Here is a 17,621-nt window from a genome sequence, read left to right as displayed (position 1 = left end):
AAAGAAGGGTTTTTTTCTGTTCCATTAATTGTTTTAAGTTGTGGCAAAATACATATAACACAAAATTTAGCATCCTAACCATTTTTAAATGTACCGTTCAGTCCTATTTAGTACATCCACGTGGCTGTGCAATCAATCTTCAAACTCTTTTCATCTTGCAAAACTGAAACCCTATACCCATTAAACAACAACTCCTTACTCCTCTCTCCCCCTCGTCCCTGGCAACCACAATTCTACTTTCTGTCACTGCGAATTTGACTACTGTAGGTACCTTACATAAGTAGGATCATCCAGTATTTGTCTTTTTGTGACAGGCTTATTTCACTTAGCACAATGTCCTCAAGGTTCATCCATGTTGTAGCATGAGTCAGAATTTCTTTCCTTTTTAAGGCTGAATAATATTCCATTGTATGTTCATACCGCATTGTGTTTATCCATTCATCTGTCAATGGACACTTGGGTTGCTCCCACCTCTTGGCTATTGCAAATAATGCTGCTATAAATGTGGGTGTACAAATATCTGTTTGAAACTCAACTTTCAATACTTTGCAGTATACAGGTAGACGTGGAATTGCTGGATCATATGGTAATTCTTTTTTAAAAATTTTTTGAGGAATCACGATGCTGTTTTCCATAGTGGCTGCATCATTTTACATTTCCACCAACAGTGGACAAGGGCTGTAATTTCTCCATATCCTTCCCAACTCTCATTTTCTGTTTGTTTTTTTTTAATAGTAGCTATCCTAATGGGTGTGAGGAGGAAAGAGTTTTTCGAATTTCCAAACCGAAGCTAGTATCTGCCCTTACTCATAATTTAAAATATAAACTAAAATACAAAATTAGTTTAAGTATTTGTGACTTAAGTGGGATGAAACTAAGCTATATCTTTTAACCTGTGAATCTACAAAATATGACTACAGTTGAGAAAGATAGGTCTGATAGATCCAAAAATTTTATAAAATTCTTAAGACAACAATGAACTCAAACGACAGAAAGCAATGCTTTGTGGTAAAACTGTTGCCAAATGCCATCTAACCAAACACATATGTAAAATGTTTTTTTTTGAAGTAAATCCATTTTGGTGCCTTATTATCAACTACTAAATATTTGGAATCATATAACTAATCCATTTCCCGCTCTTTCCCCCTTCCGGAAAGCTGTCTCAACTTCGAAACTTGACCGAACTTCTTTGTGAATCTGAAACATTCAATTCAATAGAGAACGTGTGCCAGCTCTCTAATATGGACTTTGGGAAGCTGTGCGAAGAGAGAGCATTTCATGTGCAACTCCTCCAAGCAGCAGAGCTTGGCACCGAAATAGCAACCAGCTTACTGTACCATGACAATATCCTATCTAAAAATCTGTGGGATTTGCTTACTGGGGATCCAAACAAAATTAATTTAAACATGGATCGGTAAGTTTTTCCATTGTTTTCTTCCTTGATGAAATCCCTTCTCGAATAATTATTGATGTACCGAGTTCAACTTCTTCTTCTCTTCTGTTTCGTTCCAGGTTTCTAGAACAGGCATTGCAAATGAATTACTTGGAAAATATCACAAGGTTGTTGCCAGCCACTGAAGCCATGCTGCATGTCAATAACAGCGCCGACTCCTCTGAAAAGCCAGGTGTTTCCCCATCTACACTTTCGATGCTGTCTTATTAGAATGTGTGGGATTCTCATACTCCAGTTTAAGAGAGGCTTTTTTGAAGTTCCCAACCAAACCTGCTGTATATCTGCCCTTACACATCAGAAACCTGAAACTTTCAAATATGGTTACTTGTCTAAAGTAAACACACAGAAAGCTAAAAGAGAATGAAACATGGGGAATATGATTTCACAGCAAAAAGATCTTCAAAATTTAACTGGTTAGAACATTCACCTTTCGTTTCTCTGATATATTAAAGTGAATTAGATAGTTGGTCACAAGAGCTGGGATGAAATTTATTTACTTCCATGAGAATAATCTGATTTAAGAAATAAAAGAGATGTGCTACCGTCTACAGAAATCTCAATTCAGAACCTCCTATTAGTATTCTAAGCATGACGCTCATGCAATAGATTTCTTCTTTGCATAATAGCTCAATACGGAAAAGAAAGGCATTCAGAATTTCGGAGAACAGGCAGGCACAAAATTGGAAGGGCACTAAGTCCAAAACTAAAGAAGGTATATTTGCATGAGGAATACGTCAGAAAGAAATCGAAAGGCGTTTGCACAATGGAGATCACAATCTGCTAAAATAAAGCCAAAATATTGTTTGCTATGCATTAAATGACCCAGATGTCAAGTAATTATGATCGCTGTCCGAAAAGAGTTTGAAGTTAGACACATTCCATTTAAAAGTGAGGTAACGATTGTGAAAACTGTTTATAAATTGTAGTGTGTTGGGCAAAGTTGAGGAAAAATGCTCTGTGGCATTCTGTTGTGGATTTAGCAAACCTTGTCCTAAGTTGACAGTATTATATGATCTGAGGTTAAAAAGCATTTTGAATTTGCGTGATGTTTTAAATCAAGTGGAGAGATATATATTTAGCACGTTACATGATCCAAGTCTGGGAGGAAACCATATTTTCTTTGAGTCAACCTTACGTTCTAGACATCTTAGGAAAATTTACAACCCAGAGCAATCTGTTACCTTGGGTTAATGACATCATAATAGGAACAAGTCTAAATCAGATAGAAATAGATCCTAAAGATGCTAAGTTTGCCAAAACCGGGAGACATCTGTTCCTAACACAAGGCATACATGTTGAATACGTGTTTTACACAGAGAAGTTTTCTCTGTGTTAGTACCACTAAAAAGAATTACATTGCGACGAACATGTGAAGTTGTGTGTTTTTTTTTTTTTCCTAAAGGTCAGTTAATAGAAATGTTTAAAAATGTTGAAGAGATGAAAGAAGAACTGAGAACAGCAGGAATGTCCAATAGGAGTATTGACGGTCTGCTGGCCACTCCTCTCCCTGGTAACAGAGCTGAGGTGAGTATAGTGTATTGGTACTTGACATCCAGGTTTTAAAAGCTTAAATAGCATTTAGTATTTGTTGAGCACTTCTCAGTAAAATACTGAGAAGTTGTATGCAAATCTGGTGAATTTTCCATGCAAATAGAATTCGAGGCCTAATTATCGAAGAAAAATCCCGAGGCAAGATATTATCACTGTCCGTTCCTTCCCCTCTGCTGTTCCTTCTCCTTCCTCTCACCTCCTCTGTTCTCTCCTTTTCTTAAATCCCAGATGCTTTTCTTAAATAATTCAATCAATAATTCTTTATATTCACTCTTACAATCACATTATCTAAGGTAAATGTGTCCATTTTATTATGATGATATCAAAGTCAAGTTTCAATAACCTAACTGGGGAAAAAAACAGAGAGACCATTTACAGTTTGTTGAAACTAAAATAACAATGAATATTCATTTTCACTTTTTAAAATTCCCAAGACAAGACATAGCATATAACATAGATATGGTCAAGGGGACTCGGGGAAAGTTTGTGGGGATAGGAAACATTTTGAGGTGTGAAAATGAATAATGTCATTTCCTCATAGGCTGATAATAGGGTTTTCCACTCAAAATGTCTTATCTTATATCCCTTTTCCAAGTCCGTTGTCTGGAAGTGTCATAGAAATTTTCAAAAGAGCTGTAGAGCTTAAGGCCTCATCCATTCAAAACTTACATGTGACAGAGTGTGTCATTTCTAAGCACAGGCCAGCTATTCTCCAATATTGGATAAAGTTTTTTAAAAGCCTTTAAGCCTGCCTTTGGAAATATTTATGTTTACTTGTGTCATATTAATTGGTTCCCCCACATAAAAATTAAAACTACTTTGCCTTCCCTTTTTTCCTCTTGCTCTAGCAAATACCATTCATTCACCTTTTCCCTTTGATCTCATCTTTTGCTTCTTTGATCCTAAGATCTAATTTCAGCAATCATGTTTTGGCTTCTGAAGAGCAGACTTATTTTACTAAATAAAAACATGCAAATGGAGGGCATACATTCTTATTACTTTCAAAAGGAAAGAGAGAAAAGTTTCAATAAACTTGAATTTCATACACTTTTCTCTGTATTTCAACTCGGTGGCAATAGAGAAGACATCCTACTTGCCATAGTCACACCTCACTTTTTGCATAAGCATCACTGTCCAGGATGGTTGGTTCACATTATTGTGTGATTCTGGGCTTTTTTTTTCTTTTTTGCTTTTCGCCTTTGGATCCCAGGATTTATTGTACGAGATTATAACTTCAAATGATTATAAAAATGAAATGCAATTTGAATACACAACAGTAAAATTTTAAAGGTACCATGAGTCTTCAACTAGTATTTTCCCATTTTCACTCCAAATCAATTCTCTTTCTTGGCACCATCATTCGCACAGTCGTCCAAGAAAGAAAGGGGGAATCAACATAGACTCCTCTCTGTTTCTTTTATCCATCTTATTTCTTAAGCTTTCCAGTGAACTATGGGCTCTCGGTAGTTTTATTGAGAGTAATTAGTGCTTTAAATACAAAATTATTTGATTCTTGAGGCTAATTTGTCATATTTTTAAATGAAGTCTAAGAATATAGGAAACACCTCTCAAAATGGACTGATGACTCTCAAAGGATTCACAGCAAAAAATATTTCCTTCTTCCAACTTGCAGATTATTTCCCATGTGCTCTGGCTGCATTCTTGTGATGCTAACATGACTAATGCCGAATTGGAAGATGCGATGGAGGAATTCTGCAGCTTGCCTCTTCCAGAGAGATCCCGTCGGTCTTACCTCATTGGACTCACTCTTCTGCACCACTTAGACATTTACAACTTCACCTACAAGGCAAGTTGCTGTTGATGGAATATTCTTACATTCATAGTTTAGTGTAAAAGTATTTGATTACACATGTGCTCTCTGCTACTGTAAGAAATGACATCCATTTATACAGTTTTTGGAATTATAGCTTGATTTTAGAGCTAAATGGAAGCTTGGAGATCATACATTGCAGATTTGCAGATTTCATGGATGAGGAAATTAGTATTCTTGCCTTATTAACTCTCAGTTTGTGTACCCAAGACCAGGAATTAAATTTAATATATACTAGACTAAAGTGTGAAATACAAATGTTATAATGTTTTTTTATAGAAGTGAACAGGCTTTAATTTGGTAGCATAAAAATAAAGATCAGAACAAAGTTTTTGTCTCTAAAGTAAAAGAAAAGGGGTTTTTTTGCTGTTTTCAAAAAGTTCTTTTGTGACTCCTTCATTAAGCTAGATAGAGGGTACCATGACTTATCCAGTAGAAGACAACAGATGGTCATTCTTCAGGCTTAGTAAAGTCAGCAACGACTCCATCCTGCAAGAAGCAGTTGCTTTATAAGCATTTGTTTAATAAAAAACTGAAAACAATATAAACATAGGAAAATTAAACATCTGTGTCCACCCAAATCTGTAGTTGGTCAAAAATATTTACACATTATTGGAAACTAAAAAAAAAAGTGTTTTTAAAGTAAGAAATACCAGAAGCAACATGGCTAATTTATGCTGTCAAAACATTATAGGCCAAGTTGGAAAATGTTCGAGGACTAGTTATAAATGATCCTGTTCTGGGTCATCATTATCCTACACTATTATTCCTGTAATGACCTCTTAACTGGCCTCCCTGCCTCCCGCCGCTCCCCTCCTTGTCTCCACCCACCACTCCCTAAGCGACCAGAGTGAGTCTTTCAAAACTTAAGTCACATTATATCACCCCTCTGCTCAATACCTGCCAGTGGCTCCTCATTGATTCAAGTAAACCCCCAAGCCCCATGATCTGCATAATCCCTCTCCATCTCTAAAATCCCACTTCCTACTCAGTTACTCCTTGGGCCCACGGCTGCTGGGTGGCACCACTGCAGTAGGCACCCTTCACGTAATTTGCAGGGCTATTTCTCTTCACTCAGCATTGACCTTCTCAATGAGGCCTCCTCTGACCACCCTGTTTCAGAGGCAACCAACTCACCCACAACACGCTCCAACCTCCTTTCCTTGTTCTATTTGTTTTCTGTTGCCCTTCCGGCATACCGTATATTTTATTTAATATTCACTTTTATTATTTGCTTTCTGTTTACCTCCATTAGAATATAAACTCCATTAAGTCCTCTTTGTTGACTGAAACATTTCAAATGCCAAGAACAGTGCCCCATCACTACAGGAACTCAGCAAATACCCCTTAACTAAATGAATGGGTATTTTACATAGACTATAACCTAAAATGCAAGTGAAGAGAAATTATTAATTTTTTCATCTAAAATTTTAATCCTTATTTTATAATGTCTCTGCAGAGCAGATATCAAACCAAATAATTCTTGTCAAGTCTAGTTATTAAACACGTGCATTTGACAAGCAGAAAACCATTCCTAATTCTTTTAGGTATTGTAAACAAAAATAATGAAATATTTCTCATCATTAGTCAATTTATTTCACATCAACATAGGAATGCCCAGAATTTTGGGCAGAATTGGAAGAAAAATTTAAATGTTGCTTCTGATTTAGACAAATCTGATTGCAATGAGCAGTTGTGTTAGTGAGACATCTGTGTCTTCTTGATTCTCTCCAACTGAATCTTGCGCTCATAATGGTGGTTTGTTACTTCCTTGGACGTGCCAAGAGCTTTCCCTCCTTACAGACCTCACGCATCCTTTTCCCTCTGCCTATAACCTTTCTTTCCTTATTCTTCCTACAGTTCATTCTTTCTCTCCTTTGAGGTGCCATCTTGGAAAGAGCTCCTTTGATTTCTTAGCTAAACTGTCCCTACCTCCTCATAGTCCCCAGCCTTTGGTTCATTGACTTGTTTGATATCTGTTCCTCCTGTTAAACCAAAGCTCCCTGAGTGGAGAGATGGTGCCAATTTGTGCACCACTGTATACCTATCCCCTCTCCCAGTGCTGGGAGAGGTGCTCAGTTAATCTTCATGGAATAAATGAATGAATGAGAGAATGCAATTACTTTAAAATTTTAAAATATTTTTAATATTTCTTCCTGCAGCAGAAAGACATCATTGGATGATGATTAAGCCTAATAAACACTTGAACTCTTTGACAGAGCTTTTCTGATTTTAAGGAGCACGTTACATGATTTTTGAGCAATAGTATACATGAAGAATTATGTAATTGACGTTTGTATTTCTGACTTTTAAAATCATTTAATTTTGGCAACCTAACTGAGATACAATTTATATACCATAAAATTCACTTATTTTAAGTGTACAATTCAGTATTTTTTTTGGTAAATGTATAGAACTGTGTAACTATTACCACAATCTAATTTTAGAACATTTCCATCAACCCAAAAAGAAACCTCGTGTCTGTTTTCAGTGACTTCTCATTCTGACCTCTAGCCCAGGCAACCTCTAATCCATTTTCTGTCTCTATAGATTTGCCTTTTTTGGGCATTTTATATAAATTTAATCATACAATATGTGGTCTTTTTGTCTGGCTTTTTTCACTTAGCCTAATGTTTATGAGTTCCACACATGTAAGATGCGTCAGTATTTAATTTCTTTTTATTGCCAAACAGCATTCCAGCTTAAGGATATCTTCTTGGTTTATCCATTCATTTGGATTGTTTCCACTTTTTTGGCCATTGTGAGTAATGCTGCTGTGGACATTCGCATACAAATCTTTGTGTGGACACATGTTTTCATTTCTCTTGGGTAAATACCTAGGAATGGAATTGATGTGTTGTAGGGTAAACTTGTGTTTAACCATTTAATAAATTTCCAAAATGTCTTCCAAAGTGGCTGTGCCTTTTAATATTCTCACTAACAGTGTGTGAGAGTTCCAGTTTCTTCACATACATCACTTATTTTTATTCCATTCTTGTTAGGTGTTTTTCCCCAGGGAAGATCAAAAGCCAGTGGAAAAGATGATAGAACTCTTCATAAGACTGAAAGAGATTCTCAGTCAGATGGCTTCCGGCACACGTCCTCTGCTAGACAAAATGAGATCCTTGAAACAAATGCATCTGCCTGGAAGTATTCCATTAACACAGGTAGAAAAGTCACCTAGTGATGTTCTTGTTGGAAAATTCTTTTTGTCATATTAACTTTTATTTGACATTAGTTATAATACATTCAGCTACAAATATGGTACATTGAAAAAAATCACCTATAGGAAAGCTCTTCTACTCCGGCAAGAGCTTTTGCCACTTAAATTGGTGAAGTTTAGCCTTCTGATTTACATTTGGGATACATGTTTTGAAGAAATTATAGAAACTATAAGGATACTCTAAGCATTATCAGGTTTTCTTCTATATTGCTTTCAGTAGCATTTATAACTCACATAATGTTAATAAATCATGGATTTTTATCCCATAGGCAATGTACAGAAGCAATCCAGTGAACACACCCCAAGGATCATTTAGTACCATCTCCCAAGCATTATGTTCCCAAGGAATTACGACAGAATATTTAACTGCCTTGCTGCCTGCTTCTCAGAGGCACAAAGGCAACCACACCAAGGATTTTTTGACTTATAAATTAAGTAAAGAGCAAATTGCTTCAAAATATGGAATTCCCACACATACCAGTGAGTATGCTTCAAAATCAACATGGGAATGTCATCTTCTAACAACCCTGTCTACTGGATCTTAGCCTTTTATAATAAATGAAATATTAATTTTCCCCAAGAATAAAAATAGAAAACTCTTATACAGCGCTTACCACACATCAAGTGTGCTATGAACATTAACTCATGCACTCTTCACAATGACCTATGAGGTGCACACGACTATATCTCTGTCTTAGTAAAGGGAAAGGAGGCACAAAGAGACTAAGTAACTCAGCCATGGGTGCCAACTTGGAAGCCTCAGAGCTGTGATATAAACCCAGGCACTCCAGTGCCAAGTTTAGCCTCTTAACCACAGCACTAAGAATCTGCCAGTCATCACTACTCCTTCCTTGCCAGTAAATAATACAAGAACATGTCTTAAATCTGCTCAGCTGAATATTTTTTCTTAACTTTCTAGAATTAGAAATTTGTGTCACACAAAGAAGAGCCTCATGACTGCAGCAGAACTGCAAACATTGAGTGGCACGTCACAGCCGTTTATTTGACCTATAAACTTTGAGATGCAAAATACGATCAGCTGAGCTCTTTTAAATGCTATATAGATGTTTAGTATAACAATTGGACTGACTCATTTATCCACCTTTCTATTCATTCAACCAGCATTTATTGAATATCTCTTATATATCTTGTTCTCCCTCAGTAACAGATTTTTGTATATTTTTTAAAATTAAATGTTTGTGGGGTGGATCTGTGAGAAGAATTTCTGGAGTATGATTTTCAACCTTGCTAACTCCTCTTGGCAAAATGCCATCACTTATTATGGGCTGGCTTATTGGGTTAAATTTTCACACCTAAAAAAATTTGTTACTTTGTTTTCTCACTTTGATACCAGATGCCTTACATCTGTTAATAACGAAGGAAGTATAAGGCATATATTGTTGGGGGCAATAAGAATAGTCTGTGTTAATTTACCATGACGAAGTAGACGTTAATTACATGCACTAAATGGTTTTATTACTTTTTCCTTCCAGCACCCTTTTGCTTCTCCCTTTATAAAGACATCATTAACATGCCTGCTGGGCTTGTCATTTGGGCTTTCTTGAAACCTATGCTGTTGGGAAAGATTTTGTACGCACCATATACCCCCATCACAAAGGCAATAATGGAAAAGGTTTGACAATTATAGCTGAAAGTTTCTATCTTGAGTATTAAGATGATTTTTAAAGTATTCAACTTCTGAATTTACTCTAGCTGACTCAGATTTCTTTATATCTCACCTACTATTACCCTTGGCTTTCTGAAACTCTTGATAATTCTCAACTTCTGACCCGTATATGTGTAAACAATGTGGATTGGGTGGTAGCCCTTTGAAGAGAAAGGAACCATGTTGACGCTTGAGAATGAGCTTAAAGAAAGATCTCAGATTTTTGATTTATCTCCAAAAGCAGAAAATTCTTTTCTAACTTTCTAACTGGTTTTCTAACTAGTTCTAACTTTCAAGTATGTAAAAATAATGGCACTAGAGAAAACAATGTTGGAGCATTATATAACTAGTTTGGACAAAAACAGTCCCTAAATTATAGATTCTTGGCTTCATATTTGTTGTGCAATTTAACATCTTATATATTTATAGAAGATAGATGTTGATAAAGACAACATTATTAATAGTAACTATACTTATCATCTACCTAAGTTAACCATAATAGCATTTCTCTCACACTTTCAAAGTTGGCTTTAATGATTTAAATTATGAACTTAGTGCTTTTAAAATGATAGAGTGAAAGTGAAAAAAAATCTCTGCTTTACCATTACTTGGCCATTAAACCATAGTTTAGGTGAATATAACATTATTTTTAGGTCAATATAAAAATGGACATATCACTGATTTCTAGAATGCTCTTTGTTTGTATTGTTTGTGTTTTAATACTTTCTTTGCTTTATTGACTGCACACTTCTACATAATTTTGCATAAATGAAGTCATCATGTGCTTGTTTTCCATATGTGCCGTCTTTTTTTCTTTCCTTTTTGCTTGACTGTCACCTCTTTCTCTTCTCTTGATTCTGCTTTTTTCTTTCATGTAAACTAATGAATGTTGGCATTCAAAGATGTCTTTCTATAATTTATGCACATTTCTCTAATCCTATATAGATTATTACACTATATATGCATTCATATGCAGAGTTCTTTGGCCATTGTTTGCATTATTAAAAATCATGTCCTGTTTATCTTTCTCTGTCTGGCTTATTTCGCTTAATATAATACCTTGAAGGTCCATCCATGTTGTTGCAAATGGCAAGATTTTGTTTCAAGGTTGTAAACTTTTTAATACCATAGAATTTACTCAGCCAATCCTTAGCTGTTGGGCATTCGTTTAGTTTCCAGTGTTTGCTTTTGCATATGGTTTACACAGTGGTATTTTTATTCCAATGAGATGAATGGTCAAGATGGAGGGATTGAAGGATATTGTATTTTGTTTTAATTACTGTTGTCAGATTGCTTTTCAAAAAAGGCAGCGACACATCCATTTCTACCAGCAATATATGAGAGCATCCTTCTTCTTATATCCATGAAGAGAGATGTTCCTGTAATGTAAAGTTAAGTGCATCATTGGTAAAAATGAATAACTTGTGAGAACTCGAGAAAGCATACTTTCTTTTGGGCTGTAATTCACTGTGAAGCAAACCCGTAAGTTTTCCAGAATTTTTAGACGATCTTGATCCTATAAAAGCTACCGTTGAAAAACTTTGGACCATGTGGGAAATTTCTGACAATATATTTTTTTACTAACTCGACCTGCTAGAACTGTTTCTTAAAGTTATATAACAAAGCAACCTTAAGATATCTTTTTGAAACATAGGACAAATACTAATGGGCCAGATCTGTTTTTGTTTCTCCTTCTTTAAGTCTAATGCAACTCTGAGGCAGCTGGCGGAATTAAGAGAAAAATCTCAAGAGTGGATGGATAAGTCACCACTTTTCATGAATTCTTTCCACCTGTTAAACCAGACGATTCCAATGCTCCAGGTAGGAGAGGGTTCTGTCATTCACCTTCATAGGAATTATAATTCTTTGAGATTTTAATCACATTCATTAAGGGAATGGGCAGATAGTACCTTAGAATCCATATGCAACAACAGTAAAATTACCTCCGCTTCAGAGAGCGGGTCTGAGACAGGATAACAGACCCATCACTCACATTCATCATCATCTTCACCTCTTGTAGTGCAGCTTCTCCATCTGTAATTCGGAGATAAGCCATCTTACAAGTTGATCTTGAGACATAATTAATGACGTAAATCTTGTTTTCCAAAAATAAAATGCTATAGAAACTACTTCAGATTTGCTAATTTTATTTATTTATGCACATTAAATTATATTTTACTATTTTAACACAATCAGCCCTCCTAAAATATTAATATTCTGGAGAATAACGTTAAATTTGGGGAATTCTTTTGTTGAAACATACGATACTCTAGGTTAAATATTTGACAATACAACTCAAATACAGCTCACACTGGTTGAAAAGTGTAATTTGCAATGCTTGCAAAAGATGCAAGGTTTTCTGAAGATGATGCAAAAAATGTGGGGAAATGTTCCAATCAGAGATATTGACAACTACAGATGGAGCAGCAGAGTTAGACAAGCTGTCAATTGGAGAAGAGAAAATGGCAAGAATGATGACAATATAAGAACTTCAAGAGAGAATGGCTTGCATATCAAAGAATTGAGAGAGGCGCGTGAAAAACTGATGGAGCTGTAAAATATTTTTGCAGAAAGCAAGTTCCCTTCTCCATAGTCATGTGCAAGAAGTTAAGCACAGAATGAAGAATTTGTATCATACAACTTTGTCAGAAAAATTATAACCAAAAGATGCTTTACACAGTCTTTGTTTTAAGTAACAATTAGCGCATAGTTACAATTACAACCTGAATTTTATTATGAAGAATTAAACAAATTTCTAAAGCAGATATTTAATACATTTAATTAATACAAAATAAAATTTTCATCAAACATCTTCCCTACAATTTACCATTAAATCTTAAGTGTGTTCAATTTAAGTGGCTTTTTTAAGTGAATCTTAGATAACAAAGACCGGTTGAATAGGACTTTATTGACATATGTAGTTAGCTAAGTGGAAGATTGCTCTTTTCTCCTAAAACTTGTTTTCTGTGAGCAGAAAAAAGTGACACGTATTATTTCATTCGGGAAAGTTTTGTTAGCTAACTCAGTGAATTAATAAAGGACATGATCTATGCATAATTGTTTCAGAGTGCAGTAATTTGCTGAGAAGAAACTCTGTGGCCATGTTCATAAAGAGATCTTCATCTAATGGCAGTATCTTTATTCTGTTCTAGACGAAATAAAGCATTATTCTCAATTATTGAGGAAAAGCTTATTCCTGCAAATGTACACAGAATTTGAAATTTCAAGCTTTAATAGCACCACATCTGGCTTTGCCATTGTGAACTCTAGGCAAATGCCTTAAAATACATCATCTACAGTTTATGAATCTCTAAAATGGGTATATTGATAAGCGCTTCACAGACTTGTGAAGATAATGTGTGTGGAAGCATCTGAAAGTAGTATTATATTTCACAGAGAAGACATTGTAAAAAGAGGTGGGAGAATGGAAATATGATTCCATAGATCATCTCTGAATTGCATCTAACACAGTGCTCTGCCTACTAGTGACGCTTGATTCAGATTTTCCCCTATGCACAAGTTAATTCCTGGTGAATAGTTCGATTTTAAAGGACTTGCGTCGTCATAGTGAGGAGCTGTGTGATAGCCGTCGGTCTACACGCTGCCAACTACTGACAGACCCTCAGCAGCTTTGGATTTAGCAAATTAATTCTTATATACATGCTTTATTAATACATATCCTTTTTTTTCATTGCGGTAACAGTGGTTTATAACATTACATAAATTCCAGGTGGGCATCGTTACATATTTTGATTTCTGTGTAGATTACTGCATGTTCACCACCCAAAGACTAGTTAGAATCCGTCACCACACACATAATACATACTATTCTTAATCATTTATCTCTATGGTAACAAAACTGAATATCTTGATAAGAAGGACAGAATAATAAGTGGTACTGAACTGTCCCCTAAAGGGACAACCAACTTAAGCCTAACTCACATAAAAACTCGGCTTTGAATTTACACGTAAGATAAATAAACATTTCTCCAATCAAGTTGAATTCTCTCTTCAACTTTTCCTTAGCACTTATTAATTGTGTGTCCTTAGGGGAATTTACACAGCTTCTTTAGCCCCAGCTTTGTCATCTATTAACTGAGGACAATAATTGTACTTACTCCAAGGTGTTATTGAAAAGTGAGAAAGAAAACGGAGGTAAACTCCATTAGATAGTCCCCATGACATAGAAAGAACTCAAGAAGTAGCACCTAGTAATACTTCTACAGTGACAGAAGTTATGTCTTCTAATTTGGAAGATAGCTATAAAAGCCTTTATATTTTAAAGCATTTACGTTTTTTTCTAAATATTCAGTCTTTCTATGAATATGGAGTAATTTAAAATTTTATCATCAGTTTATTTTTCCGTGTTCACATAGTTGCACTTATTATGATATAACACAGTCTTATAATAGTTTACATTTGACTGTTCTGATAAGATGAATCCTTCATACCTATTTTATAGAAGAGTAACCCGCAGCTGGGAAAGGCTGGGTGTTTGCTGGAAGCCTCACAGCTGAGAAGTAGAACAACTAAGATACGAATCTATTGTGATGCCAAATTCCTTGTAGACACCACAATGTTTAAAAGTTGTTTTTGTTCCGGTTAAACAAAACTCAGCTGTGAACCACCAAAACTGTGTATAGCATATATTAAAGTCAAATGACACAATAGCTATGGGAAAGAGGACTGTTAAATTGAATATAATTTCCTAACGTTGATAATTATGGTTGGATCTGGCCACATTAGCATACTGACCAATTTATGTGTATAGACAAGCAAAACCCCAGCCTTTCAAGGCATTGCTGGCCACATACCTTCTGTTTATTTCTCAGGGATTTGTATGCGAGTCTTTGTAAGATGGCGCACTGATAATGCCCGGTGGTAGTTACTTCATTTCACTGTGAGTCTCATTAGAGATGATGATTAAACATGTTTTCTTCTTGTATTGAAACTGATCCCCTATTATTATTTGTTAGAATACTCTAAGGAACCCCTTTGTGCAAGTTTTTGTAAAGTTCTCCGTGGGACTTGATGCTGTTGAACTATTGAAACAGATAGATGAACTTGGTGAGTCCAGATTCACAAAACTTTTATTCACTAGTCATGACAGAAATGTGAAAAACATTGTCCCATATAAGAACTTTTCCTTTTCTTCTGTACTTGGTTTCTAGCTAGTTATTCCAAGAAAAGTAAAATCTTGGATATATCCATGTTCCTCTTCCCAGATAATTGTACAATTGCAAGTAGTAATGATTATTTGCGTACCCAGTGTCTGTGGTTGGTTTCAATAATGATAATGCAATAGACTCCGTGCGTATGCAGCTTTTCCTACAGTCATGGGTAGGTTGGTAGGTCCCTAGAAGTAAGAGGACGCTTTTTTTTGGTAACTATGAAAAGCAAATCCTTAAGGACAAAGAAAGATGAAATGGTTTATTTCTGGCTACATTTAACTTTTTATCTCCACTGGCCTCCATATCACTTGACTAACCCAGAGCGTAACTGAAAGAGGTTATAGAACTGGCAAGAGTAAAACAAAGGTAAGGCAGAGACTCAAAAGAAAATAAACCTACATCAGTATTCAAGGTTGGATCCTCCTCTTACGGTCATTTAAAAGGAACAGGCTGAAGAGGATCAAAGGAAGCTGTCTGAACCCGTGCATTCCTTCTGCCACATTCCCACCTTCAACCTCAGGGATGCAAGACATCTAATTCAGTCTGTGTCTGATTCACTGTTGCTATGCAACCACGGGAATGAGGAAGGGATTGAGAGCATCAGAATTTGGCAGCAGTGGAGCAAATGGCCCTCCTCCTCCCTGGCGCCCCTGGGACACGAGTGCCTTACATTGTGCACCAATGGGGAGGAACTATGCTTGTGCTTATATTGTATATAATCGCATGCGTTTTATGAGAGTTGACTGTTTAACTAAAGAAAGGCATTAGTGGATTTATTCTCTAAAAGCATCATTTGGGTAAGAAACCATTTGACTAAAATATCAGGTATATACAACAAAGTTTTTATACAAATTTTATCAGTCCTACTTTAGATATGGGAGGGAGTTTTAGAATTCAAAATAAGACTAAAATAAATATAACAATGAAACTTGATGCTTGTGTAATTATATATGTAACTTGTCTAAGAGGTTGTATAGTTTGAACATGGGGAACACTGACCCTCATAGCTCTTCTTTGATTCTGTCTACCAGCTTTTCTAAAGAATCTTTGGTGTTGTGTTGATTTCCAATGACCGCTGGAGGCCACTGTTCAACCACAATTCTACCCCTCCCCCACCAATGTCCCTATCAACAAACCATTTCATTTTAAATTCTAATGAGAGTGCATTTAAGACTTGCTCTCTATGAGAAATGAAGTCTTCTATTGAAGTCTTCTATGGAACGGTTACCTTTGGGTTCTGTGAGGAGGGATTTACGATATTCACAGTGTTCTCGGTATTTATGATGATCAAGTCAATGAAAATTTAATTGGCCAAGTGATTTATTAACTTGTAATTTCATATTTACCCTTTGTCTCAGTTGATTTCCTCATAAGGAATCATGAAATTAAACAGCAATTAAATCCTCTTTCTTCCGGAATAATTACCTGAAATGAAATCTTGATCATTTTGTCTAGATTAATACAGATATCAATAGAGATAACTCACATAAGGTTTTAAATCAAACAATATGAGAAAGTTGCAACAATGTGGCATGGATTCTCATAGTCTCCTAAGAACTGATTCTGTAGCACAACTTAGTACATGACGTCGTTTATTGGTTCTGCACACTCAACACAGGCTTTTCTTTGTCTAAATTCTTATAAGCACATTCCCTGAACAAAGTAAGCCTTTCTGTTTATTGGAAACTTTCATCTCTAATTCATAGTTTTCTTCCTAACTACACGCAGATTGAGTTTTAAAAAAACTTATCCACCTTTAGTCATTGGTTAATTAAACTATTGCAGAATAAACTTTTAAATTAGTTTGTATTATCCTTGGAACTTGGGTTTACTGTATCTGTAACTTGCTCAACATTCTCCTCTATGAATGTTTGGACAACTGGACACGTTTTCCTAGGTGTATGGTACTGGATATGTTTAGAGTAAATTCTACAACTTCCTGTTATTTATAAGCTAGTTTAATGTTTAAAACTTACCCCAAAATCAGTATTTTGTCTCATTACTACTGGAAACAACATTATAATACAACATGATAATATACTTTTTGTCTCTTTAGATAGTCTAAGGCTGAAATTGGAGAACAGCATTGACCTCATCGATCATCTCAACACACTGTCTTCCCTGACAGTAAATATTTCCTCCTGTGTGTCATATGACCGTATTCAGGCAGCACAAAGTGTCGAGGAAATGGAGAGAGAAGCTAAAAGACTCTACAAAAGCAATGAACTCTTTGGAAGTAAGTGTTATTCTGCTAGAGTTTGAGCTTCTCTTTGTACTAAAATTGGCCAAATTCTTGCCTCACCTCTTTCATCTAGAGCTTAGGAAAGTAGTCTGGGAGGTCACTGTCCCTTCTGATGTCCTTAGAAAAGAGAACCTTTCATGTAGTCAACCAACCACGTTGTCTGAGGAGCCTTCAATGTGTGTGTAATTTTGTTGGTGTGGTTAAAATTAAGATTGAAAAGAATTACATAGTTACAGGGTGAAGTCAAGATTATTTATTTTAAAGCGTGTGTGTGTGTTTTAATTTCAGTAAGTGGCAGAGACTGATATATTTTTAATCTGGCTACTTAGTTTGTGATTATATTCTCAAACTCCTGCTTTGAATCTCTGAGGTCATCACTTCCAATCAGTTATCTTTTTCGTAAATTAGAAGCCTGCACTTACTGTCACATTACTGACTCAATTGTCTGTTTGGTGGCTCCCTAACTGTACCCTCCAAACAATGA

General features: G+C 35.6%; 1 protein-coding gene across 1 annotated transcript in view; it reads left to right on the top strand.

Annotated features, from left to right (window-relative positions):
* ABCA12 (ATP binding cassette subfamily A member 12) overlaps positions 1-17,621 on the top strand; it is a 159,904-nt gene that overhangs the window by 85,172 nt on the left and 57,111 nt on the right. Inside the window, exons 12-21 of the mRNA XM_070618233.1 lie at positions 1,158-1,414; positions 1,513-1,625; positions 2,856-2,977; positions 4,638-4,811; positions 7,838-8,002; positions 8,328-8,538; positions 9,552-9,691; positions 11,426-11,545; positions 14,701-14,791; positions 16,952-17,131. Of these exons, the coding sequence (XP_070474334.1) occupies positions 1,158-1,414; positions 1,513-1,625; positions 2,856-2,977; positions 4,638-4,811; positions 7,838-8,002; positions 8,328-8,538; positions 9,552-9,691; positions 11,426-11,545; positions 14,701-14,791; positions 16,952-17,131 (1,573 nt within the window). The remainder of the gene's footprint in view (positions 1-1,157; positions 1,415-1,512; positions 1,626-2,855; positions 2,978-4,637; positions 4,812-7,837; positions 8,003-8,327; positions 8,539-9,551; positions 9,692-11,425; positions 11,546-14,700; positions 14,792-16,951; positions 17,132-17,621) is intronic.

Source organism: Equus przewalskii, chromosome 5 (assembly GCF_037783145.1).
Source record: "Equus przewalskii isolate Varuska chromosome 5, EquPr2, whole genome shotgun sequence".
NCBI lineage: Eukaryota > Metazoa > Chordata > Mammalia > Perissodactyla > Equidae > Equus > Equus przewalskii.
Note: the sequence above shows the minus strand (reverse complement) of the source record. Positions and strands in the feature narration are given on the sequence as shown.